The following is a 25,610-nucleotide window of genomic DNA, read 5'->3' on the forward strand; positions in this document are numbered from 1 at the left end:
AGGTAGATCTTATATACTTGTACACCGTTGCAATAGCTCTCAGTTCTAAGTATTTGTTTCTATTAAAAAAAAAAGAAAAACAAAAAAACCCCACAACTTCATTTACATGCTCAGTGCATCACATCTTCCAGCTAGTCCATGTTCTGTTTCACCCAACACCCTATGTAAGAATTAAAGTAAATTACAGAGTCAGTGAATAAATGGTAGGCAGAAAAAAAACAACAATAACAAAAAAAAAAACCAACCAAACAAAAAAAACACCCAACAAAACAAGCCACAAAAAGCCCAGTTGTTTTAAGGAATTATTTTAAGAACTGGAGCAACTACCTGCTCAACAGTTTTTCTGACCTTTAAACTTGGAAAATCCCAGAAGAGAGCTGATGACAAAGACAAATTTTCACATAAAATACTGAATAAATACTTTAAAATAAACTGCAACCAGTGGAGGACCCCACACCAGAACAGGCAGATGTGCTCTGAAGTTTCCTTCAGAAATTGCGACCCTGTTAAATGTGAATTAAAAGCCAAGTTTTTTTTTTCCTACTGTGAATAGTACCTCAACAGACCTGTTTCACATTTTAGAATACTGAGGGCCTTGTAAGAGTGTTGTAGAATTTCAAATCAACAGTCACAATGCTAAATGGTTTAATAAATTACGTTCAGAAATGTCCTTCCAGTTAGAGACTGGCTAAAGAACACAATCATAATCTTTTCTAAAGTTCTGCACATTATTGAGGCAGAAATAGGCTGGAAGCTCTTATGCCATATTACAATATTCAACCTAAAATTTTTAAGGTCTAACAGGAACATCTAATGCTGTAATTTCTTGCTGGAATGACTGGAAAGCTGAGGGATCAAGATATCATATTGTTAAGAATATAAACGTCTTTTCTTTATTCTAAATGAAAATATACATTTTTATTCCCTCACAAACTTGCTTTTAAAATTCAGACCTAATTATAATTATATTGGTGACAGCTTCTCCTCTACTACATTCAAACACATGTGAAAATAAAATATGCTAAGACAGGCACAATGTACATGTCAGGGTCAGGACAGCATTATCCCATTTTCCCCTATTTTTACAAGCCAGTCCAAGAATATATTCCCTTCAAAAAAACATAATGTGGCTGATATATTAATATAAATTCCCAAAGGTTCAGACAAGATAAAACCAGTAAATTGTCATACAGAAAACTTCTATCAAAATTTGGCATTGTGTAAGTGTAAAAACACATACCCACTGGAATTTGGAAATGACTACTACTAGGTCTGAAACCTGAGAGAGGGAATTCCAGAAGTAAAATCTGCTGTTCTGCTGCAAATCACTAAAGAGGAAGTTTTCTACTAGCATACCACCAATATTTAAATACCCAAACTATTGCGCTATGAATCATGTTTCTAAAAAGATCAAAGTTATTTGTGTGTAAATAAGAGTAAGTTGCAGTTAATAAACTCCACCTGTTCTTTTATATGATGATAGGATTCTTGTAGAGGTTCAGGGCTATGGAACAAGCATTTTATTTACTATTATATGTTGTTCACTCTGTTTCGTGAAAGACCACAATTATTTCATTACAATAATGCTTAACCATTTAAACTGATGGCATAATTTTAACACAATTTTAACTTCATAAGAGTTCATTAGTGAAACTTAGGAAAATATTACAACACTGTTTCCTTCTTAACATCATGTTTTCAAGCAATTCTGAAAGGTACCCAAACTAGCTGTAGCCCTAACACTTGCAAACCCTTAATAGCCTACTACTTCACAATTTGTGACAAATATTTCAACCCTCTGTGCCTACATCATCTAGCAGCCTTCTAAAATACAGAAGTATACCTTTTTTGAGTCTCTTGTAAAACATTTTTCCTCATGAAGGTACTGAAAAGCCTCCTGAGATGTCTCTAATCCATCCTGCATTAAAAGCCTGGCTTGAAGTCTGCTTCAAGACTGCTCACGTTAGATTGCTAGAATTTCCAAGAGTTATATACACTGAGGCAATACATGTTGTACTTCCTTTACAAAGAAATTTACTTAATTGTAAAGAATCTTTAATCAAAATCCAAGTCTTTACTTTTGAATGCATATTAACCCCTAAATAATTGCTGAAAGAAAATGAAGGGAGAGGGGGGAAAAAAAATCCATATTTAGCAGTGTAATAATTAGTGCCTCAAGATTATGCTAAAAATCAAATTTTTGGTTCTTAAATTAACTGCTGAGTCATTCTATGAATCAAAGGAACATCTACCAGTAATTCTGGACCAGCTATAATGGAATTAAACAACTAGTCTGTAAGTTTATTTTTTAAAACTTTATACATTTGCATATGTGAGGATAAAATGGAATAAATTTTAAAAATGTGACAGTTACTAAAACCTCATAAATATTATGGTATTTTTATTGACCCATAGCCAGAATGCTGCTACTTTTAATACAGAATGATGAGAATGACAAAAATCCTAAATTAATTTTTTAAAATTTAAGATTAAGCCTTAGATATATATAACCAAGATATGGACATCCAGTAAAAATATTTAATGAACAATATATAATTCATATTTCATATTTATTACTTAGTGAATAATAACTAATTAATAATAAATAAATATTAATGCCTGAAAATATTAGCAGGGTTTTTTTTTTCTAATAGAGCAATAATTCACCTATTTTAACCAAAGCATGGACATGAGTGTTTCCTTTCCCCTAAATGCTAGGCAGCCATCATTACAGAAATAGTGCATAGTGGATCATTTTTTTACACAGGTCCTACTGCCCTAAAGCCATTAGCAAGTCTAGGCTGCCACAAGTTTTTCTCCTCTAAAGACACAGTCAGACCTACATTCCCTACATAAAGGCCATGAAAAGTGGAGAATTTGCTGAAGAGTGAGGTGGAGGATGTGGTGAAATAGATGCATTTTGTGCACATAACAACATTTCTGATGCTGAGGCACAGTTGTAAAGTAACACTAATTTCAACTTTTCATAACTTCTGAGCCTTCAGATTTTTCAAGTTCAAGGAATATGTGGCAGGGTTTGCTGAAGGATAAGATAACATTCATATGCAAATTCCTTTGCACATACATATATATAGCGTCACATGCAATATATACACCAACAGTATCAATAAATAAACTTTCACTGAGAAAGTATACATATTTTCAAGACATCCAAATGCTATTTTTTTCATGAACTTTTGACCAAAGATACAACCAAGAAAATCACCTCTATCTCTTGGTTCCTTTATCAGCAAGGCTATGGAACAACCTATTCCAGCCACAGGAGGAGAAGCCCACACCCAGATGTGAAACAGATCTGTGAAACTGTATGGTATGAGAGTGGGGTAAAGCCATGTGCACACAGACTCAGATTAAGGAAGCTGAACAAAAAAATAGAGAAATTAAAAATACATACAGCCAATTTGCTTAGGTTGGTCAGCATTTCATTCTGATCTCCAAAGCCAGTTGTGTGAATTTTGCTCACAGCATCCTCTTTCTCAGTAAGCCATGCGTCAAAAAGGCACTGAAACAAAATTGAAGAGAAAAAGCTTAAATCAGGCCTTTTCTATATATCTACATATATAAATAAATAAAACATATTATTATATTTCTTATAATGTTTTGAAGAACATTCCAATTTATGACTTAAAAAAAAAGAAGCTATTCACCTGCTCTTCTGCAAAATGTTGCCATTTACGAAGAATATCTTGCAGAAGGACCCATCGTTCTTCTGTCCATCTACAGATGGCTGCCCACCGTTTTCCAAAGTGCTGGAGAGAAAGAAACAAAAGTGTGTTCAGCATTTGTTCACTTTTTTCTTCCTAAACAAGGAAAGCTGTTTTCCCTATGGCATTACAAAATTTTCATGAAAAAATTTTCCTTATTCACTTTTTTCGCAGGCATTTGCCCTTAAAATATGCTGCATATCACACTGAAATGGAGTTTAGGTCCATTTGAAATAAAATCAAAATGGGGAGAATAGAGAAAGCAATGGATTTAAACACTGAATATTTTAATACTAATCTACAGATAGTTTTCTATTGAGTCTCACTTTGAAAATCCCACTCTATTTCAAAACTTTAAGATGCCCAAAACAGAACTACTTGAAACATAAACATGATGTCCAAAGATGTGTACAAAGCAAAAAAAAAAAAAAAAAAAAAAAAAAAAAAAGCTTTTAAGTTGCATTGTCAGTACAGTTGGTCAAAGCTCTTACCTCTTTTAAAATACTGCACTGGAAAAAAAACCACCCTTATAAACTACCAAACCAGCACAAATCCTGCTGAGATGTCCCACGTATTTGTAGCATATGCTACTATGTATGTATTTAAGTTACAGAAAACACCAACCATCTTGTTTTCTCCTCCCTTATTTTAGCTAATGATAGAAAACTTTTATTGCAATAGTTTATAGTGACTTAACTATCCATGGACAAAAAATGCAAATTATTCACCTGCTCTCAAATAATAATAATAATAAAAAAAAAATCTCTTATAAACATTTGAAAGGCACTCTATATTAGTGTGTTCTTAATTTTTCATCCACTTCAAAGCATATCCTGACAAAAATAGTTTCTGCCTTTTTTGATATTTAGTTATTTACTTCATTACTCATATGCATTCCTTATAGCTGGAGATACCCTATAATGCTATATCTTTTGTATTTACATATTCCTCATAGAGATTATAATTTAATTTTAGCAAAAATCTAGCATCCAAATACTGGATTCTTAAAACCAAGATTAAAATTAGAACTGACTTTTCTACCAGGAAGAAAAAAACTTAAGTTTCACTTCCTAGGATATGGAAAATAAATTCCAGAATGCCATCTGAATTTGTTTATTTACCAATTTTATGACATAGTAAAAGATCAGCAGATACAGTTTTCCATTTAGTGGACACTAAAACCATAAAAATATTCAGTTGAATATTTTATCTTGCTAATTACTAGTTCAAAAATCATAAGCATATCTTTCCGCATAGCTATTATATAAAAATCCTCATACCTGAGTAACTTTTAAATATCTCACATCAAAGCAGCTGACTTTTCTTAATGATTACTGTGAGAAAAAATAATTTCCTCTCAACAACTGCAATAACATCTCCATCAATTATCACTGTGGTACACCACCAAAAGTATTTTTGTCTGGTCCTCTAGAAAACACCAAAACCTCAAGAGAATATTAAATATCTGGCTCTGCATTAACTCTGAGAAATACATTAATTTGCCCAGCAAAAAAGTTAATACAAAATACCATTTTTAGCATATGATTTCAGAGCCATGGAACCTTTTATTTTCCTCAATAATTCGACAAGATATTTTACTTTTAATAAAGTAAGCAAAATGACCAACAAACTGCAGTGATAAAAGTGCTGATTCTGTGATGAACCTTAAATCTAGTTATTTCTCATGAAAGGCCACAACAACCATACACTGTTTACTTGAGTTAAGATATGAAGTTTCAAGTTCAGAATATCATGTCAGGACAATTATTTATAAAGCAGTTATTATACTAAATCACATGGTGCTCCACTTCAACTCTCTATTCACATCAAACAGTAGCCTTTGCGATGCCCAGAAATTCAGACTGCTCCAAGTGTTCCAAACAGCTGGGAAAACAAATTTTCAGAGAAATTGACTGAATCCACACTAACAAGTAAAATACCCTCCTGCTAAAAAAAAAAAAAAAAAAAAAAAAAGCCTTTTCTCTTTTCTTACAGCCCTAACGCATATTTTTAGAGAAATCTGCATGCCAAATAAGATTTTTTTTTTTTCTACTCAGAGGACACTGAAAGAATATTTTATATGACTATCAAAAGCAGAAGGTGAAATATTTTCGTCTGCTTAAAGGTCAAAGTAAGGAAGCACAAGAACAGAAGAAAATTAGTAAGACATAACTCTAGGGAACACTGGATTAAAATAATGTGCTGCAAGCCTGCAACTAACAGAATTTATTTTAGAAATTTAGCCCATTCATAAAGTTTCTACCAAACAACAGTATATTTTCTGTGCAGTTCACAAGTGGTCAACATTTTATGCACCAACACATAGAGTGGGAGAAACAAACAGGAGGAACTGGAAGCATTGGTCAGGTCCCACAGCTGTGATGTTAATGAGATTTGGTAGAATGAGTCCCTCAGCTGGATATCTGCAATGGAGAATTCCTGGATGTAAACTATTCTACAGAGAATTAGCAGAAATTTCTAGATCAGTAGCCCTTTTCCTTATGGATGATTTCAACTTCCCAGGCATCAACCAGGAGTATTATATTGTGATGAGCAGGTCTTGGAAATCCCCGAAGTCTGTAGGATGTAACTTCCTGTCATGAGCGCTCAGTGAGTCAACTGAAATAGTCTATTCATTCTTTAACATTCCTCACTTATTTTGATGTATTTTTTACTAGAACAGCCCATATAGAATTTTCAATCAGTGGACAGTACCCTGAATAATATGAACATATAATCCAGGAAAACACACTCTGAGCTCCTTTCCCCCAGCAGGGGAATAAACCATCAAATAGTATTTTATACACTTTATATAACTTTTTTTTCCCAGCACAGACACTGACCCTTGGAGCCTGGGGAAGCCTCTAATTTGAGCTGGCCCACAAGAGTCCTTAAGAGACCTGTGGTCTGCTGGGTATAATTATGGAACAAAATCTCCCTGCATTCATGGCTTCTGTATGCTTTCTAGCCGTTTCTGTGAGCTCAAGATAATTCCCCCCATTTTTCCTGTAAAAACGAGTCAGAGTACAGCAACAGCTTTGCCACTAAAGTGGTTTGATTTTGCAGCACTAAATATAGATTTGAACCTTATTCCACAGCTGCATTGCTAAATCTGCAGATTGAGTTTAATTTGGGTCTTAGAGTTTTAAGTCTAAATAGTGAGTTCTTAGAACCAGCATAAAGAGTCTCTCAATATGTCACACATTGATATATTAAGTAAACAAAGTAATGTAAAAGTAGTTTTAATATTCACATTCACCCAGTCTCGCTGTAGCCTCTCAAAGTACCTTAGTGGGACAGCTGTTTCTAAGAAAAGCCCTAAATTTGTATTTAATTTTAGTTTTCTAAGCAAGAGTAAATTAATAATTTGTTTCAGGGGACACTTTCGGCTTCTATGCCATTGATTACCTCTTAAATAGATATGTTTTTGCATAGGCAATAAAACTTAAGAATTTCTATACTGTTCACTTAAAATCAGCATAGATTCTTGTCAACCTTCCTGAGACTTAAAATCTCAAAAAGATAATTTTAGGCTTTAAAAAATTGTCTTATACAATCACTTAGAAAAAATAAACACCTATACATTACATACATAGATCTTTATATATATGAAAATAGTTCAGGAATCTAAAAAAAGAAAACCTCAAAAAGAAAGGCGAAACTGAATTTCACTTGAAAATGTGCATTTGACTATTACATGGAAATAAATGCTCATTTTCTTCCTAATATGATCCTGACCAGCACCTCAGTGAACCAGTCTTATTAAGCGCTTTTGTCTGACAGTTCATGCTCTTGTTTTGTTCTACTTTTAGAAGTCAGACTGACAGATGCATAATCAAGCTTGGAACTTTTCTCCATTGTGCTTTTTGTGAAATGCTCTAATGGTTGTGCCTGTCAACACATTTTATCTCCTGTGCTTTCTATTCAGACTGCAAGTGATATGGAACAAAAAAATTCCAAACAGTTCTTGTACACAAAAAAGAGGTGTAACATTTCACTAGGAGAGCAGGTGGACTATGGTAACTCCCTTCTCCTGGGCATTAAATGATAAAAGTTTCCACAGCTCCCTAATATTCTCCCTATGGCTTTATATCTGTACTTGGGTTTTAATAAGATCGGTAATATTGCTGCATATATTTTGACTTTCAGAGCAATGGATTTATGTTTTCTCTCAGATCCCTCTGTAAGAAATTATGAATAAAGGACATAACAGAAGAGCAAATGTTCTGTTCCACAGCATTCCATGTTCTGTTCAGAGAGCCTGTGCTGCAGGGTGAGGGGACTCAAGAATTGTTTATCTAGCATCTTCTAAGAAATTTACTTTTTCCAAGACAGTAATAATTGGTGCATTTTGCAGTAGTACAGTTACAAATTGTGTATTTCCACTGTGTTTAATTTACATTTATTATTCATGATGTTTCCTTAAGGTATTGCTATATTTTCTGAGTTCTATTTCACGCTTTATTCCAATACGGGCAAGCCACAGATGTTGCACAGGATACTAATGGTACCTTTCCAATGATTGTAATAACATAGGATGAAGCTGTGTATTCTGATGTTCCTTTATTATTCTTTCTGAAGATGTGAAATTAGGTTGTCTAACAATCCACCAACCTTTCATTTGTTTTTCGCACTACTGAAAACTCTCATTTCTACATATTCTTATTCATGAAGTGCTGTAAATATCAAATATTGTTAATTATTTTCTCTCTTCTTCCCTTCAAGATATTTTACAAGTTTAGTTTTGCTATTGGAGCCATGTTCTTGCTAGGTTTCTGCTTTATTCCACTGAACAATTCCAAGGAGCTGTCTGGCAAGATATTCTGGAAGGTTAAGACTATTTTGGGCAGGTGCAGCACAGTTCTGACCCTTAAGATGAAGTCAAAAGGAATTAATAATTATGGATCAGGAGAGGCTGTACTGTTATCTTGGCTGGGTTGTGCTCCTTGAGTGACTAAGTTGCTGTAGTAGAGAGAAGTCAGAATTACATTTGAAGTGGCAGGGCTCAGCATCTTAGCCAAACCTACTCTAAATTCCAAACCAATTACTGATTTACTGGTATTGGTACCCAAATTAGCTATATTCAAGACAGCACACAGGTATCTGTCAGTGCTACAGCTATACCTGCTGGAATGTAGATAGCTTCTCTAGAGAAACCTTGGATGCTAATGGTTTCGAACCTACAAACTCTTATTTTCCTAGGCAATAAAGCAAAATTAAAGAACAACATTTTCTCTCTTCTGAAAGAGAAAAATAGAAGGAATCTTGGCTGTAATATTGCAACTCCTCTTGAGCTGTGTCCCTGGAGAGCTGACCACCAACCCAAGAGAGCCCTCCTTCAATGTATCTCAACATTAATAATTGACTTCATTTACCCAATTTCATTCAGCTGCTATAGTAAGAGCATTGGAATATAAATAATACAGCAATAGCAACATTTTAAATATGCAATTGAAATAGTGAATTTTTACTATGATCAAGTAAATATTTGAATAACTTTTAGAATATCTTGGCTGCTAGCTCTATAACAAATGTATCGCCAATATGTTATTCTTTTAAAGATACTCAAGTGATTGCATTTAGAAAATTCAATTAAATTACAGTTCCCTTTGTTTCTCAAGAAACATAGGCATGAGAAAATAATAGGAAATAACATATGACTTTCTCCTCAAAAGTGCTTTAGAAAAATACAGAATAATCTTAATATTTCCCAATCACCACCATTATTTGTCTACAAATTATGGTCCTGTAGATCACTAACACATTCACTACTTGGTTTTGCTTATTAAAATTTCCTATTTCATTTTTTTGGAACTGGCAGTGCCATTTAGTCATTACCTGAAGCTGCTCTTCCAGTGCAGCAGTAGCTCTGTCACCACTGTTTTCATCTACCACCACTACCATATGGGTTAGGGAATTCACCTTGACTTGTTCCTGCTCCAGATCTTCTTGAAATGCCTATAATGAAAGCACATGTGTTACAGAATGTGTTCCAAAGTAAAAAAAAAAAAAAAAAAAAAGACCATTGACTGATTAACTTGCATCACTGGCTACAAGAATTCCAGAGCTTAGTCACTCACAAGTCATAAAATGTATACAATATTCCAGACTGAAAATTTTTCTTCAGAAATATTTTGTTGAGTTTATGTAGCTGATTTACAGATATTCACATAATATTTATACATACCAATAGCCTGCAGATTTTAAAGAGCCACTGAATTCAATTTGGTACTTCATATTAATGAATGAAAAGATTATACTTTTTTTCAAAATTGTAATAATACAAAAAAATCACATAGATTTCATTAAACAAGCACTTACTAACTTCAGTTAGGCACCCCTACAACATTACTCACATAGGAGAAAACTGATCAGGAGGTGACCCACCATTAGGAAACTCATACAGCACCCTACTTTCACTCACTGCAGAGACTAGGAAACTGAACAAGAAACAAAGACATTTAATGATTTCTGCATGTCTGATGAAAAATTTGCTTGCCCATTTTTTTTTTCCCTCACTTGTCATGAAAGATGAAACCTCTCTTTGCTATAGATAGCAAAATCAAAACCAGCCCAGCTCTGGCACCAGAGAACTGAGTTGAGCTGCCAGACCTATTTTCTCCTTTCTTTGCACTGGTGCGGCAAGAGGACACACAAAAAAAAATGAAAGGAGCTAAAGTGGTGTTGGTAATGAAAATTAAAACCTCATGAGAAGACCTCATACCACTCCCCTGAAAAAAAAAAAAAAATAAATAACAAGGTATCCAGGACTCCATCTTGTCTGACATACTTTTCAGGTATCTCTAACTTGCTTCAAACCAACAAAAGAATTGGGGAAGCCAAAGTCCTGGATTATGTTCTCCATACTTCAGATGAGTGTATTCTAGGGATTAATGCATATATAGTGGGATAGTTACAGTCTGAAAAATAATATGGCCTTGTCAGAAGAGAAACCTTGACTGTGTTACCAATTATGTTGAATTTCACAATGTTGTGGTTTTCTGCTGCTTTTTCAAGTAGAGTCATTCACTCATGCATGAAGCCCTTGCTGAACATAAGCTCGTGCATTCTAAAACTATATTTAAGATGTCTTACTTTTATTTAAAAATAAAAATTAAACCCAAAACATGATGTTGTTATAAGCAATGGGAAAGGAACTCACAGACTACTTTGTCTTTAGGGCATAAATATCTTACCACCCATTTCAGAGTTAATTTCTTTCATGGGCATACTGAGACAATATAAGAATCCTCCTGACTTTCATGCCTGTGAGTACCATTTGCTTCAGAGAGCTAGACTATAAAACAATTCTCAAGGACTGTGAAGTATACTAAATTGTTAGAGTCATCCCTGGAATTTAGACTTCTCAACATTTTATGATCCAGCACTTGAGAGGGAAGAGGAGGTAGAGTGGTCATGGATTAGTGTATATAATACAGCTCATTTCCCCCACATTTAACCCCCTCTTTAAGCCATACAAAACAAATTCATTGCTCCCTAAGTCTACAGCCATGGACAAGGTGACTTTTAGTTCCTTTTTAGCTGGAATCTGACAGATGGCATCCCAGAACAAAACCAGAGTTAGCAGGAGTGGATGGCACTTTGGAGGTGGGAGTCTCACACACATTGTGAAAGACTTGAGAAGTCATGGAACAGATGAACCAGAATGTTGAATCATTATCTAATCCTCTGGCGGATTCAATTTACTCTGAAGTAAAAGACTGTTCTTTATAACCCAAGAGTCTATTTTTACCATGAGATTCATTGGTGAGAATTGTTTGTTTACAGGATCTTGTTGGAACAGGAATTTATGATGGACAGTTATGATGGCAAGAGCACACTCCGCTCAAATAATTTAAATGGAAATTTCTAACAAGTCGCTCTGAGCTTATTAGAGAAATAACAAATTTTCATGGACTTAAAATGGATGTAGAAGTTGATGAATAAATATAGCAACAAGAGAAACTCAGAAAAATCTAAAATTCCTTTAATTTCTATTTTTCAGATAACAATTTACACAACTCAAACACAATCTAGATCAAAGTGAAAAAAATGCCTACCAAAGTCATCCAAGTACCCAAAGACAAATTCATCCTGATATTTGGACACTGAAGACGCGTCTCATTTTACCTTTGAAATTAATTTGAAATACTAAAAATCGCGGCACTAAAAAAGGCTTAGATGCTATTAATGAAACTATAAAAATCTACCAACTATATATGCTATAATAATAAATAATAATAATAATATATATGGAATAATAAAATCAGTGCAATTAAAAACACAATTTTAAAATTAATTATAACACTTCCAATACAATATTCTGCTTGGACAGCTCAACAGTCCTCAGATTTTTACTGAAAAGTAGCTTGCTTCCTTTACAAAATTATAAGGAAGGGATAATTGTAACAGGAGAAAAAAATACTTAAAACACTACTGAAAAAGAAATTACTGAAATGTTTAACTATTCTTCCAAAATATATTGACTATGCCAGATTTCTTACCAGAACTCCCTACCTTCCTAAGGACAAAATTTTCTTGTTCACCACTTCAGTCCACTCAGAAAATCAAGATATCAAGCTCATATATTTTGGATGCAAGCAGCATGCTGGGAAGAATGTTGTGTTCTTTCTCTGGTCTGATTGTTGGTTGCCATGTCCAATACAAATTAGTGGTTTTTTTTGTTGTTGTTGTTTTTTTTTTTGTTTGTTTGGTTGGTTGGTTTTTTTTTGTTGTTGTTTTTTTGAGGGGTTTTTTAATATGTCTCAGCAGAGAAACTGAAGTGTCATTCACAAGAACTCAAGATCAAGATTTTTGAAACAGCATTTTAAAATAGAATAAATGAATCAGATGTATGGAAATCATAAGTCAAAGGGGGATACATAATATGAAATAAATTAGTGAAAAGTACCTACTAATGAACAGGTAAATAGAAGAAGGCAAAATTAAAAGGGTAAAGAGAAGACAGAGGCAAGATGACAACAACCCAAACCTGTTTGCTGAAATCTGTTTCATTTGAAATGATGATTGTCTTTTATATCTTCAAACTTTTGGTTCCTCTTATGAATTTACAAAACTTTGTTTTTTGATACAGTCAGACTCATGTGAGACTAAGAGAAAATATGAAGGGTGTTGGGGTCTGCTTTTTAATTGCTTGTTTAGTAATGAAGCAATAAATGTCCTATTAAAATGCCATTGTTTTAACCCTTGCTATAGGAGGTAGCTTTGCTGTATGTAAAATACAATAAAATTATATGACACTTTCAATAACTGAAAGAATAGAAAACCTTGTTCTTTGATTTCTGAATAAAGCAAGGGATAAATGAATACAAATGTAAATAAAATTAAATCCAAACAATTTTATTTCCATAATTTCTAGTTAAATTTCCTCTTGCACATGAAACAGATTTGAAAAGTAACACATAACTAATATTCACTATTCAACACACCACAATGAAGAACAAGCATGTGGAAAAGAGATGTCTTCACTCAGAATCTTCAAATAGAACCTAAATACCCATTTTCCTCAGTATTAGAAAGAAGCACATAAAGAGATTGCATAAATAAAAGTATTACATTTTATGTTAGTATTCAAGTATAAAATGCATAGAAATAGGAGTAAAGTTATTCAAGTCTTTGATGTATTCAAAATCTTTCATGATTCTTTCTCTAATTACCATTTCATAATTACCTTCTGTCTTTAAAAAAAAGAAAAAAAATAATTAATGTCAGAAAATGTCCTTAGCTAGCAAAGCCACATACTGAAATGCATTATCTCCTCACAGGGCAAGCACAGACAGCACTAACAGCAGCAGGAGCTGCAGAATTTGTATTCTTCTTCAGCAGCACTCCTTAATCAGAATGCAAAGAAATCATCTTTAGCACACAAGTGCATCATGAAGTCTTTTGCAGCTTTTGACCTCTTTTTAAAAGAACTGTACAGGCTGATTTCAGTTGGAATTGTTTTTCAGGATGATCTGCCCTCTAAAACCTGGATTAGCACTGACACAGGCCAAGAAGCATCAGGTGTTAAAATCTCTCAAGATACCATGGCAAGGAACTGTTCTGAGCCATTGATGTAGAGACATTAACAGGTCATCATATTAATTCTCCACCACCTCACAAATCACCTCTACTTTCTATATTTTTCTGTATTTCCTTATCATCATAATGTGCTACAGATGCATATATAAATTTATTTTAAAATCTAAATTATTATCAAGCAAGGCAATTTAAACCATTACATTTAATAAATTTATTACACAAACTATCCTCTCTTTTTAGTCCCTAATTCTTCCATTTAAAAATACACTTACATAATGTGGAATAAATTGGCTAAATTCCATCTCATACTCCATTCCTGAGTTTGGCTGTGGGTTTTGTTTGTTGTTTCAATATGCTACTAAAAAGTATTTTCTACGGTTAGATAGTGCATTTTACAGTGCATTATATATATTCAGGATCTCTGGAGTCTTAACAATATTGTATGGTCTGACTACTGCATCTTTGCTGCTACAACACATAAGAGAAAAAAGCAAGATAAAAAAAAAGAATACACAGGTATTAAATAAAATTATATCTTTTCATTGTGATGTAATGAAAAGATGGTACAGTTGCATATTCTAGTATATTGCTTATATATAAAAAGAAAGCAATTTTTTTTTATATCAGAATAAAACTCACAGTTGTGATAAAGTAAGCCTACAAAAACTTGCTAACTCTACCAAACAATAAATATTAAATCAAGATTTCATATTACTTTGCTATGCTCTAATGGCAGGAGTAGAGATTTTAAAATGTCAACCACCCAATTTGGGTTTTATGTTTTTGGAAGCACATCACAGCATACCTTATGCTCTTCTATTTGGCGCTTTAGGTCCTCTAGATCTGGACCTAAGGGCTCCAAATCAGTTTTCTTTGTCCTTCCCTCTGTTTTTGTCAGCCAATCAGCAAGTTGGGCTAGCTGCTGGTTCTGCAAATCCATTAGGATTTTATGTAAACTGTAAAACAAAGAAAAAATAGAATTTATAAGTGAAGAAAACAGAAACATCTGCCCTGTGTACTTACAGCTTTTCCCAAGGTTACATTTGAAGGCAGAATAGCCATAGAAGCTTTGAAAGGGGAACAGGCTCCCCAGGGCAGAGGTTACAGCACCAGCCTGAGAGCTCAGGAAGCGTTTGGGGAATTCTCTCAGGCACGAGGGGTGACTGCTGGGGTGGCTGTGCAGGGCCAGGAGCTGGACTCAATGACCTCAATGGTCCCTTCCAACCCAGCACATTCTGTGGTTCCATGGAGAAGGTAACTGAAATTTTTTTATAACAGTTTTGATTTACACAAATTGTTTTGACGCTTTTTCTTTAGAAACTGACTACATCATATAATATTTGGTCTGCTAAAGTTTTGTGTTCCAGTTACATTTCTATTAGAGCTGGAGTTCAAAATGTCTGCATCCTGTTTTTTTAAAGCTTGTTTTATCCACTATAAGTATTTCGAAAACTGCACAAACAGCTGACCCAACCAGGCTTCCTCTAATTTAGGATATTAAATAGAAAGAATATTATATTTTCAGTTATTCAATGGAAAATACTCTGAAAAATTAACCAGAAAATACTTCAGTTTTGACTAATCAAATTATAGATATGTGGATCTATATAGATAGGTCCATATAGATCCAAAATTATCTGCCCAAAAATCCATTACAGATTTTCACTTACACTTGCCTCCTTCAAAATTCTCTAAGCTTTCCTAAACAAAATCTTCATCAAAAGCATTCTAGGATTTCAAATTTCATTTTTTCTCTTTTTTTTTTTTGTTAATGGAAACTATATTTTAAATATTTAGTAAAACCACCAGAAGACTCATATAGTATTGTTTCCATCCTAATCTCTCTATTAATTTCAGATAGAGTGCAAAAATATGATACCCTGTTTCAATAAAGACCATGGTTTACAAGGGATTAGGGATCTCAGATCTCAGTCCTTCACTTTCAACTGGGTATTTTATTGTCTTGATATTATAAAATAAGCTATTATAAAGTACAGTGCTCCATCCTGGAGATATTCCTCTTAGCAATAAATTAAATAAACTGTACAGAAAACCTGTTGCAGTAAACTGAATTTTAAAAAATTATGAAATATGTATTATACAAAATATTGACATTATTCTGAAATAAGGAGCATAAACTTAAACATTAAATAATCACAAAACATAATTAAATTAAATTAAGCAAATTTATTCCTAAGCATAAGAATGCTTCTTCTTTCTTACCATTCACCAGGTACTTCCTTTCTTTCAAAATACTTTTATAAACATCTGATATGAGGGTTTGGTATTTATTTATATACCTCAGGAGATAATAAAATCCTCTGTTTATAACATAGTTCTCATAAGTTTCAAATTAAAAAAAAAATAATTTAATTTAATGTGTTTTAAAAGTTGTAGAACTCCCTATAAAGTGGAAAACTGCATTGTTTTTCTCTACAGTGGCATATTTATCACTGAGATGCTTTAGTATAGAGCATACAGCTTGGGAAAGGCCAGGAGGAAGAAAAAAAAAAAGAGACAGTTTTCCTTCAGCATGCTAGTGCACTGCTTATTAGAAAATCAAATCATTTCAATACATAGTGAATACATGAGAAATCCAATCTGGGCTGCTTTTACACAAAGGCATTGTTGTGTTCCAAACTTCCTCTGACATTCTGACCTCCTAAATCACTTTCTCTAAAACCCTTTCATTTATATAGCATCTTTATCAGTGTATCTTCCTTCTGTTCTTGTTTATTACTTGCTTTTGTTTCCCCTGTGCTGTAAAGTGTGGTGCCTTTTTTCACACTTCCTATTACCATTACAGAGGTCAGACAGCTTTGCTGTTCTCATCTTCACAACAACCATCCCTGTTTACCTAAACGTGTCACTGTTGCCTTAGGGATTAGATTACAGCAATGTTCTCAGAAGATTCTGCTTTAAACTGAAGTAGAAGATGGATCCTGAGAATTTAAATTATGTATAATAACCCAGAAATATATTTGATTGTGACGTGAAAGGTTTTTATAATCATCCAGCCAGTTTCTTGAAAGACACTGGTTTTACCAAAAGGCCAGAACTATATCTAAATATATAATTCCTGAGAAATTTCCTCTTGCCCTATCGCAAATCTCATTGAATTTATCACATATTTCTTTTTTGTATAGGAAATTAAGTAGTAGCACAACACTCTGTGTGAAGCTCTTATCATTTAATGTCTTCTACTGAGCTCATATTACCCAAATATGACCTGCTTTAGAAGACAGTATGCCATTCAGTCCCTCAGGCAATGACCTACAGCTGCAGCTGGGAGATGGTTTAAAAACTGGTGTTAAAGGACATTTTAAGTAGACAAAATACCACTCAGACACATAGCTACTTGCATGTGTTGATTTAAATGAAAATAAGTATGGCAAATAAAAAATCCCTACAGTAAAGCAGAAAAAATCATAGATTTTTTCTCTCAAAAAAAAATTACTAGAATTGGAAAAAGTTAAGTTGAAACATCTGAAACCCAGCAACAATTTTATAGTCAATAGAAGACAGAATAAAGGAAAGATTCTCAGTACTCAATAGCAAACTGAAAAGAAAACATATGTTTGGAATTGCTAAGAACATATTGGAAGAAAGAGAGCTATGTCATGCAATTGTTGAAAATCTCGGCTCACTTTTTAATGCAATGGAAAAACCCCTCAACCATAAAAGATAAAGTAGAACTGGAAAAAGCTTAAAAGGGGAGTAAGATGAATAACTGAATATGTTCAATATGTATTTATGAAGAAAGTAAGAAAATATATACTTTACCTCTGTATCCCATAAACCAAATTACTCCCCTGTGGCACAATCACAAGCTTTTTATGGAATTTCTTATCTCAGATGGTACTATGTAAATCACAATTTCAAAATCAGATATATTAACATTAAAAATCTCCAAAGATTATTGTGAATATTTGAGTATGTCAATACTTCTGCTTGTAGTTCAACTTTAAACTATAGGCCTTACCCTTTCATAAATAGCATAATTTACACTCCAATAAAATCATGGCAATATTTCCAGGAAAGATAAGCTCTCATTTTTTCTTTTAATGGAATTAAGTTTAACAGGCTTTAAAATAAAGGTTCTCTCCTTTGTAGTTGAATATATTGCTATACACTCTGTTGAAACAACTCTAAAAAGGTGAGGTAGGTTATACAAATTTTGGTTAAAGTGTTATCTGTGTCCAAGTTGGTGATAGCTGCTGCTTTAGGTGGCTTCTGGGCTCCTAACAACATGCAAGGTTCAAAAACACTACACATCAAATTTCAGGTTAAAACAGATACAAGATGGAGTTTTCTCACAGTGAAGTGAAGGAAAATCTCAACTGATAGTCAAGTTCAGGATTGTTTCAGTCATAATCAATATATATTTTTACACCTGACATATTACTTACTTGCTTTGTTTTTCCATACTTGCTACCCTGAGACTTTCCCAACGAGAATTAAGTAGATTCATTTGTTCTTGGATTTCATTCTCTTCCTCATCTGAAAGTTTTCCAGTTGATAGAAGTTGACTTCCAACTTGCAAAACATTACCAACACGTCCTTGGTGAGCTGTTAACTCCATCATAAACCCCTGATAATTAAAAAAAAAAAAAATTAAAAAATATCCTGCTTTCAGTTGCATTCTTTGAAATAAAAGAACAGAACTGCATTGTTGTGCCAACATGATTTTCAACCTTGGTTTTAATTTTTTCAACCCCTCACCAAAACTTGTAACATTAACTGGAAATAAACACTTTCATTTTCTTCAAAAGGCAAAAAGTTGTTTAGTCTGGAGAAGAGGCTGCAGGGTGACCTTACTGATCTCTGCAACTACCCAAAAAAAGGTTGCAAGGAGGTGGGTATAGTAACAAATGGTAGGATGAGAGTAAATTGCCTCAAGTTGTAGCAGAGGATGTTTAGATTGGATTTTAGGAAAAAAAAAAACCACCTCCACTGAATGCTCTCGAATCTTGGAATGGGCTTCCAGGGAAGTGGTTGAGTTGCCATCCTTTGATGTGCAGATGCAGAATTTAGGAACATGGTTTAGTGGTGAATTTGGCAGTGCTAGGTTAATGGCTGGACTTGAGGATCTTAAGGATCTTTTCCAACCTAAACAATTCCATTACTCTAAGGCAGAGTCTCCAGCTTACATTCTCTGAATCAAAATTAATAAAAAAACAAAACAAATCACCCCCAAAAAATTAATGAGAATAGAATAAAATAAATACATTTCAAAAGACTAGTATAAATATATACCTCATGGGTGTGAAACTGTTCTTTAACAACTTCAACGTCATTGGATATATCTCCTTGTGCTTGTAATGCATCTTCAGCAGAGAGAAGCCACGTGAGTACTTCTTCTAAAGCAGTTTGGTAGTTTTCAAGATCTCCAGCCCCCATCTGCACAGTGCTAAATTTCTTTTCTTCAACACTTTCTAAAAACTGATCAAAACCAAATTGTAAGAGCAATGAAAATGGCATCTGCTCAGACAGTTCTACAAAGGAATAAATGGAACAGTATTGTATTCTAAAAAAAAAAAACAAAATTAAAAAAAAATCAGATTGCTAATACATGGATGTACTTTGCAATACAAAATCAGTTAACTGATGAAGATCAGTTAAGATTGAGGGAAATAAAAAAAAATCTCATCTTTAAGTAGATATCTCACAGTGTTATGCAAAATCCCTATAAAGTGTTCTGAATAGTGAATAATGAAAATAATATTTACCACCTATTTAGAGAAATATTTAGCACAGAAGATTATAAAATCATATATGCAAAATGTAGCAAGTTACTTTCTGACTTCTCAGAGAATCTATCAAAAACATGACATTCCAAAAACCCAAACCAACAAACCTTTACACTACATGCAATGCTAAGCTTGAGCAATCCACAGACACATATTTTGTGAAAACCATTCCAGGAAGCTGAAAAAGATCCAAAACTCATGCAAAATCATAACTTTTTAAAACCAAGCAAAAGTGTATTACTGTTGATTTCTCTTTTCTGCAAAGGCCAACCTTTTAATTATGTTTTAAAGCCAAGTTTCTTCTGAAAAGAGAAATCCCATTTCTGATCTACTGCTTAAAGTCAAGAGAAATCAACGAGTACTCATTGATTAGTATAACAGTAGAAAACAAGGACAGAAGAGAAGCCAGAAATACATTTGCCCATATATTTTTCAAGAAGTTCTGAATAACTTTAGTTACTTTGTCAGGAATTTCATTTAAAAACAAACTGTACATATAAACATGCTTATGCTTCCATTTAAAAAAACATATCAAGGCACTTAATGATTTTATAGTTGGCGAGAATTGTTCCTACTTATGAATTTGTGCCAATAAAATGCTTACAGCATTTTAATAATAAATAAAGTCTTTCATTGCAGTCTAGAACTGAAAGTCAAAGTTTATCACTAGAACCACAAGTAGGAACACAGCAGGCTCTGAGTTGGAAGGGACCCAGAGGATCATTGAGCCCAACTCTTACATGAATGGCCCATATAGGATTAAAGCTCAAACAAGTGAGCTGACTACAGGAAGTGTAATTAATGCAACATAATCATTAAAAATGAAATTTTTAATCTTCACAAAAGCTTCATTCAGAATTACATAGATGTAGTAATCACATGAAATTTATGCAGATCCCTAAATACATGTTAGCCTAAGTAACAGTCATGACTATCACTTCTGTGAGAAACACAACAGTCAGTAACTGAATCCTCATGAGGAAAATCAGGCTTGGAAAACTGATGAACTTTGTAGTGTGGGCTATGTTTGTTTTTTTTTTGGTGCTTTTTCTTTTTTTTTTTTTACAAGAAAGTACTATCTTACAGAAATAGAAATAATGAAGCACAGACAATTGTTGACATAAATCCCTTCAGCACAAATTATTTTTTGACTTCTGTGTAATTCTAGATTTAAAATAATATACAATACAATAAGAAATTGCATCCACCCACATCACATTTCTGCAGCCAAGACATATTTTTTTTCCACTGTGGAAGGGGATAATTTGATCCATACTTTTCACAGGTAATATTTTTTTTTCTTTCCATAGCAATACTTCATGGTATATATCCATATATGTTACAGCATACAAAAATGCTTTAACAGTTGACTAGGCATATCATGTTTGTAGAGATCTGTGATAATCTATGTTGTCTGAATTTGTTTGAAAATTTTTCATCTGAAAATCTTTCTCTAGATCAGACACTGAATTGACTCATGTATGACAAGCCTCTAAGGACCCCCAACAACACTTTGTCTGAGGAACAGTTACCAAGTATAATTTTTCCTAATGATCAGCACTTTCTTTGCTTTCTTTCATTTTAACATAAATATTATACAGAAGAGCACTGAAAAATCTTGTAATCATGACCTATGAAAAAATGATGCCTAGACTAATTTCAGATCTGCTGTAATATCTCTTGAGAAGTATAAAACCCAAAGGTATTCTAATAAAAATAGAAATAAAAAGTTTCTTGACAGATATTTAAAATTTTGTTCGCAAAAAAAAAAAAACCCAAAAAGAAATAAAAATGGGAACATGCCTGTTTTCTGACATAAGGGAAACAGAAAAAGACTAGAAGAAAAATACGTAAGTATGGATTTCTAAAATTGTAACACTGTAAAATGCCTTCAAGGATAAAAAACACTCCTTGGAGGCAACTGTGGTTTTTTGACTTGTCAAAAGAAACATATAAACACTGTTATATCTCATTTCTACTACTGTCAGTGTTGTTTTCTCTCCAAAAGATAACTGGCCATCCTTGCTTATCCTGCATATTGAAAGAAAAACAGGGATCAAATCCATGGAATTAGTGTAAATGGAACATGAAAACTTAGAAGGGGACAACTACTGATTTAATACTAATGGCACACTCTTTGTATTAAAAACCAAAACCAAAGTAGCATTTCAAAGATTATTATACCAATTATTCATCCCTTAATAAACCCCCAATTTAAGTGTGCAAATCTAACAGCATTAAGAATATTCCCAAAATGAAAATAGGCCACATAATTCAAACAAGAATGGAAACCTCTGATTCTTATAAATATTGGTAGGCAACCAAACAGCAAAACCTGTGAGTGTTCTTGTTTATGAATTTATATGAAGTCTCTCTGAAATGCCTAAGAAAGTAAGAAAAATAGAACTTTAAGGTGTTCCATATACTACACAGATAGGGTAGTTATTAATAAAGGATAGTTATTAATATAGATATCTGATATAAGTTGTGATGGCTGTTTCTAACCATATTTTTTAAGAAAATGAAAAACAATGAACACAGGCTGAAGTCAAATTGTTATAGCCATATAATGCTATGAAGGTGATTCTTAGGAACAAAAGCTGCCAAATATAAATAGAGTTTCATTCTTAAATCAAAACCTATTCTTAATAAAAGTATGTAATGAGTATGCGACACAAACTTGATTGTCTGGAGTTGGAGCAAAACATAGTGATTTACTGACTAAAAACTTCAACGAAATCTTATTGTGGTGGTGCATCCCTCCCTCCTCCTTTGGCTGCACAATCATCTCAGAAATACATGTGAGCATTGGCCTTGAACTCATCACAGATATTGTCTGCTCCCATGAACTTACACTGGCTAACAAGCCAACTGTTTCTTAATTAACGGTCTTGGAAATTCATTTTTTTTGCCTAAACTAATGAAATAACCTGTGCAGAACAACAGTGTTGTTACCCAACCTTTAGAAGAAATTTACTGACTCAAATTATAGCCAAGATGGAAAGCTACTATGACTAAAGCCAATTCTCCTGTGACCCTGGAAGCAGCAGTCTTAAATTGAGACCTGTTGAGCTCTCCAGGACCACAGTGGGATGTGGACAGCAACCTCCCTCTGCAGGCAAGCCCTGAGAGCCAGTGAACTCTCCAGTTTGCTATTCTTGGGAGAGCACTGACCCACACCAGTGAAAACAATATGAGGAATTAAAATGTCTAATGAACACTGCAGCACGTGTAGCTGGGAATTAGACAGGCAGTATTCTCCCAGACTGTTCTGAAAAATGATCAGACACATTTGCATGTAACAATCCTGGTTGCTCTCATGGACTGATATAAAAAGAAAAAATTGCTCTGGACCCATATTTTGTCCTCTATACTCTTTTTATTTTTTTCCCTCTGCTTTGTGTTACACATAGATAAATTATACCTAGATAAAACAATGGAAATTATATCTCTGAATCACTATCCTCTGCTAAGGTGTGGGGACTGAAAGACCCCAGGGACTCTGAAGATTTAATTTTAAGTATAATAAGTGAAAGTAAAAATCCTCTGACCTTCAGAAGCCTGGAAAAAATTATCTATTCCTGGCAAATGTAAGAATTAATTCACAGAATTTAAACCATGAGCTTGTAGCTCTTCCAAGGTGAGAAAATGAGGGGACAAAGTGTTCCTCACCTGTTATTGCATTATGTTCCTAAAGGGAGGAGAAGGATTAGTTGTGTGTTAGCAAATTCTCCAAGACTGTTTCTATTAATACATAAAGACTGATTCTAAGTCTTACAAATTAGTTGGGCAGCTTTAGAAAGTAGTTTTACAGGAAATCTTTAGGGTTCATTCCAGCACTCTTATTTATATTATGTATTTCCTTCCTTCAGAAACTGCCTGTCCCGCTGTAAAAGATAAAGAATGTGGCTCTGGACATTAAGAGCTTTTAAATTCAAAGACATAAAATTTTAAAGAAACATTTTTTATTAAAGGCCAATTTCAGTTCAGAGTATCTTTCTCATTTTTGAACACCCCCTTTGCAGGATTACAGCCTCAGAAAATAGTTCACATTATTCACTCTCTAACTATGCCTCCTATCATCTAAGAATAAAATCACTGCTTATTTTTTATTCCTTCAACTTTCTCATTACAAAATCTATTTTATGTGTCTTTGTATTTCAAAATTATGACTGTTAAAATGTTAAATGATAAAACAGTCTCTTCAATAATCAAGATTATGTTTTCTCAACAGATGAGTCCAGACAGAATAGTTCAGTCATTTCTGGTATAAAAACTTCTAAGATAAATTGGTTCAGACTGCTTGTTATTATAATGTTAACAATTTCCTTCTGCTAAATGAGGCTAGCACTTCCATTTTATTAAGTATTTTAAAAACATTACTGTAAATGAATCTTGGGTAAGAAAGGTGGTGGGGGTTTTTTTTTGGGTTTTTTTTTTTTTGTTTATTTTTGTTTGGTTTGGTTTTATTCTTTTCTATTTTGCTGAAAAGCCACACAGGTTTGGCCTTATGATAAATCTGAAAAAATTGCAGGTTTTGCTTGCTCAATTGAGACAAGTTGCATTTTTAGTACTTGATTTTCTCTGTGGCTCCATTTCTACTGCATATGTTTCCACCTCGATGAATTGACCTGTCCTTGCAACTGCAGTTTTGAGATGCAGCAGATTATTAGGTCATTAAAAATCAATGGAGCTTAGGCAATGTATATGCTGAGGAGAAAAGACAGAGCCAGGCAGTATTGATGAAAGTACATTCATTACAAAGGAAGGAGAAGGTTGGAACTATTGACAGGAAAGTGGTAAAAGAAAATTAATTTCTTCAACTATTCTACACGGGTACAGCTGGTACAAATAAAGACTGAAAGAGACAAAGAACTTATTGGCATTAAAGCAAAATGTTGTGCCTTGGGGACTCAAGTGTAAAAGTTGGCTTAAGACAACTTAAAGACATTGAAAAAACTGCAATCAACTGGCTTGGGGAAGAGACTAAAACTGGGAACTGTGAAGACAGGTAAGATGATGCTCAGACTTCAGAGACAGGAGTCACGGCTCCCAGCTTCCTGTCATGATCAAACATTCTAAAAAGCGAAAAGTTGTTTTTACATTTTGCATACATGGCCAAGTGAGTTAGTGCTGTGCAGAAATATTTTCTCCTTAGCTTGATTTCTTCACCACATCTGTATTTGGAAAAATATCAAATCAGGTTTTGCTTAGTAGATACTTGATTCAAAGTGTATCAAACACTATGCTTTTATGAAGTCTCCAGGGAAAATTTTCAGCCTCTGTTTATTTAAGGGTTTTAATTTTGTTGAGTTTTGATGCTTATCAAATGTATTGCTGTTTGTAGCATTGCTGATGACATGACACTGATATTTGCCTCTCTAAGGAAGGCACTTCCTACTCAAGCAATTAAGAACCATGGCTCTGACAATCAGTGACTGAATGGAATTACTTTCACCATAAACCTACAATAAAATTATGATTTCTTCCTGTTTAAAGGGCTAGTCTACCCACCATTATTCAAACTTTCCTTTCCCTGATGGAAGGCCTGGGCATATTTTAAAGGGAAGTATATTTCAGTTGCTGTCATGTCACGCAGTAGACTGTGAGATCATTTGGCCTCTACATAATACATAAATAAGACTCTACTCTACATAAAGAAAGGTGAAATTTTCACCCCAGGATAAGTTTTCAGTATTAACTTATGACTCTTCTTAGAACTCTCCATCAGTAAATGGTAACTGGGTCCTAATGAAAGTATATTACAGGTTAAGAAGCCTGGGGCCTTTTCCCAGTAGTGCTACCAACAATGTAACTCAAGATCAGCAGTTCCAGCTTATTTTAGAAATTCCCAGAGTGTTTTGTATTTTCACATACACACAGACAAAAAAGGAAAAGGTAATTTTATCCCCTAATGATGATTAGCCCACCTTAAAATTTGAATTGTGGCCACAGCATAATTCAGTAGCATGAAAACTATGCAAGATTGAATAGACAATGGCCATGCTTATTTAATTTTAATTTTTAAAATGCAAGTTCTAAATGTAATAATGACTAAAGTAACATACACTTTGAAGGAGACTGCTCTAAG

At 33.6% G+C, this 25,610-nt stretch overlaps 1 protein-coding gene across 18 annotated transcripts in view; it reads right to left on the bottom strand.

The window, feature by feature from the left end:
• DMD (dystrophin) overlaps window positions 1-25,610 on the bottom strand; it is a 1,148,985-nt gene that overhangs the window by 688,012 nt on the left and 435,363 nt on the right. For all 18 annotated transcript variants that reach the window (XM_077781657.2, XM_021553010.4, XM_021553014.4 and 15 more), the window contains 6 exons: window positions 19,026-19,211; window positions 18,179-18,360; window positions 14,575-14,725; window positions 9,564-9,683; window positions 3,669-3,770; window positions 3,416-3,523 (listed from right to left, as the gene is read on the bottom strand). In XM_077781657.2, the coding sequence (XP_077637783.2) occupies window positions 3,416-3,523; window positions 3,669-3,770; window positions 9,564-9,683; window positions 14,575-14,725; window positions 18,179-18,360; window positions 19,026-19,211 (849 nt within the window). The remainder of the gene's footprint in view (window positions 1-3,415; window positions 3,524-3,668; window positions 3,771-9,563; window positions 9,684-14,574; window positions 14,726-18,178; window positions 18,361-19,025; window positions 19,212-25,610) is intronic.

The sequence above is a fragment of the Lonchura striata genome, chromosome 1 (genome assembly GCF_050655825.1).
Source record: "Lonchura striata isolate lonStrDom1 chromosome 1, ASM5065582v1, whole genome shotgun sequence".
Classification (NCBI taxonomy): domain Eukaryota; kingdom Metazoa; phylum Chordata; class Aves; order Passeriformes; family Estrildidae; genus Lonchura; species Lonchura striata.